Source organism: Sinocyclocheilus anshuiensis, unplaced genomic scaffold (genome assembly GCF_001515605.1).
Source record: "Sinocyclocheilus anshuiensis isolate Anshui unplaced genomic scaffold, SAMN03320099.WGS_v1.1 C32689231, whole genome shotgun sequence".
Taxonomy (NCBI): domain Eukaryota; kingdom Metazoa; phylum Chordata; class Actinopteri; order Cypriniformes; family Cyprinidae; genus Sinocyclocheilus; species Sinocyclocheilus anshuiensis.
This window is the reverse complement of record NW_015619209.1, coordinates 1-1295: the sequence shown is the minus strand read 5'-3', so window position 1 is coordinate 1295 and position 1295 is coordinate 1. Positions and strand designations below refer to the sequence as shown.

Below are 1295 nucleotides of genomic sequence, written 5' to 3'. Positions count from 1 at the left end.
TTCAGCTTTGCTATCACAGGAATAAATTACATTTTTAAATATATTAAAATAGGAAACAGTCATTTTAAATTAAAATATTTCACAACATTACTGGTTTTACTGTTTTCTGAATAAATAAATGTAGCCTTGGTGAGCATAAGATACTTTTTTTTGGATAAACATTACAAAAATCTTACCAACCCCAAACTTTTCAACAGAAGTGTATGAGCTGTCAGTCGCTAGCAGACGTTCTTCTTCAACTTCTGGTTGCCTTACAATACTGGTGGGCTGCAAAACGAGCCACAGCTATTGAACTTCGCTGCTGTTAAAAATGTCACTTTATTTATTTATTTTGACAATTACACTTTTTTGCCACTAAAAATTAACACTGTGGAGGGGAAGCGTTCATGTAAATTGCAGGAATATCATCTATGATTAAACAAGATGAGAATAATGAGAAGGAGAATATATGCTCTTTGCGCATGCCACCTCTGACTATCAGCTCTCATTGAAAACATTTGCTGCAAATCAAAGTGAGCAAAGCTTAATATGTTCCATTTAAACATGTAACCATCCTTCAGGAAGCACCTGAGTTGTTGAAGTCCAGACAAATGATGGTGTCTCCTGCAGCAGGCACCAACACAGTAAGAGCCTCAGGCTCCTCTTTCAGCTTCTCATAAAGATCAGAGCTCTCCACGGGACACTTGAGGCTTTCTGGCTTGAAGAGTTTGAGTATGTCCACCTCAGAGGCCTCATCTTCCATCTCCTGGTTCTCTTTCTCCTCAGCCTCGGGCTCTGTCACAGTCTGCTGCAAGGACAGGACAACATCCCCATCCACAATGCCACTGGATGGGACAGAATGGTAAAGTTGAATTATGATCAGACACATTTGTATACACACTAAATACAGCAAAGAACTTTTCACAATATTTTGCTTCTATAAAACCACTGGTCCACTAAAGATGTGACAAAACTGGATTTGTACCTGAGAACGTAGTTGACGCACACAATGCACTGCGGCTGAGAATTCTTGGGGTTGTAGATAACGGTGGCCTGAGTCTCCACCCACACAAAACCACCTTTCCTGGCCAGCATGCGGTACTGGCCTGTGGTGGCCTGGCCCTTGGCGAACACTGGGAAAAACAACACTCTCCAATCAGAAGTATTCCACAAGACATCTTTTGTAACAGTTTTGCACGTTAAAGTGAAACCTCTATCATGATCAGGTATGCATTCTGTCCAGGCACTCACAGTTGTGATGTGTCTTGGTGAGGTGATCTGAATCCAGGGCATGATAGTATTCGTACACAGACCTG

The 1295-nt window shown here is 41.3% G+C and overlaps 1 protein-coding gene across 1 annotated transcript; it reads right to left on the bottom strand.

Annotated features, from left to right (window-relative positions):
• Window positions 1–169: 169 nt before the first annotated feature.
• LOC107682887 (hypoxia-inducible factor 1-alpha-like) lies at window positions 170–1289 on the bottom strand. The gene is made up of 4 exons (XM_016479006.1): window positions 1231–1289; window positions 965–1112; window positions 568–824; window positions 170–267 (listed from the first exon to the last, which is right to left on the bottom strand). Exons 2-4 carry the CDS (start codon window positions 1072–1074, stop codon window positions 236–238), a joined length of 399 nt encoding a protein of 132 aa, XP_016334492.1. The 5' UTR covers window positions 1075–1112; window positions 1231–1289; the 3' UTR covers window positions 170–235.
• Between the last annotated feature and the right edge of the window lie 6 nt (window positions 1290–1295).

Bases quoted from the DNA above. Each gene is read 5' to 3' on its own strand.
- LOC107682887 (XM_016479006.1), bottom strand. From the start codon at position 1,074: ATGCTGGCCAGGAAAGGTGGTTTTGTGTGGGTGGAGACTCAGGCCACC. The intron at 825-964 runs GTACAAATCCAG...TGTCCCATCCAG, and splicing joins TGCGTCAACTACGTTCTCAG to TGGCATTGTGGATGGGGATG. The intron at 268-567 runs GTGCTTCCTGAA...CTCGTTTTGCAG, and splicing joins TCTGGACTTCAACAACTCAG to CCCACCAGTATTGTAAGGCA.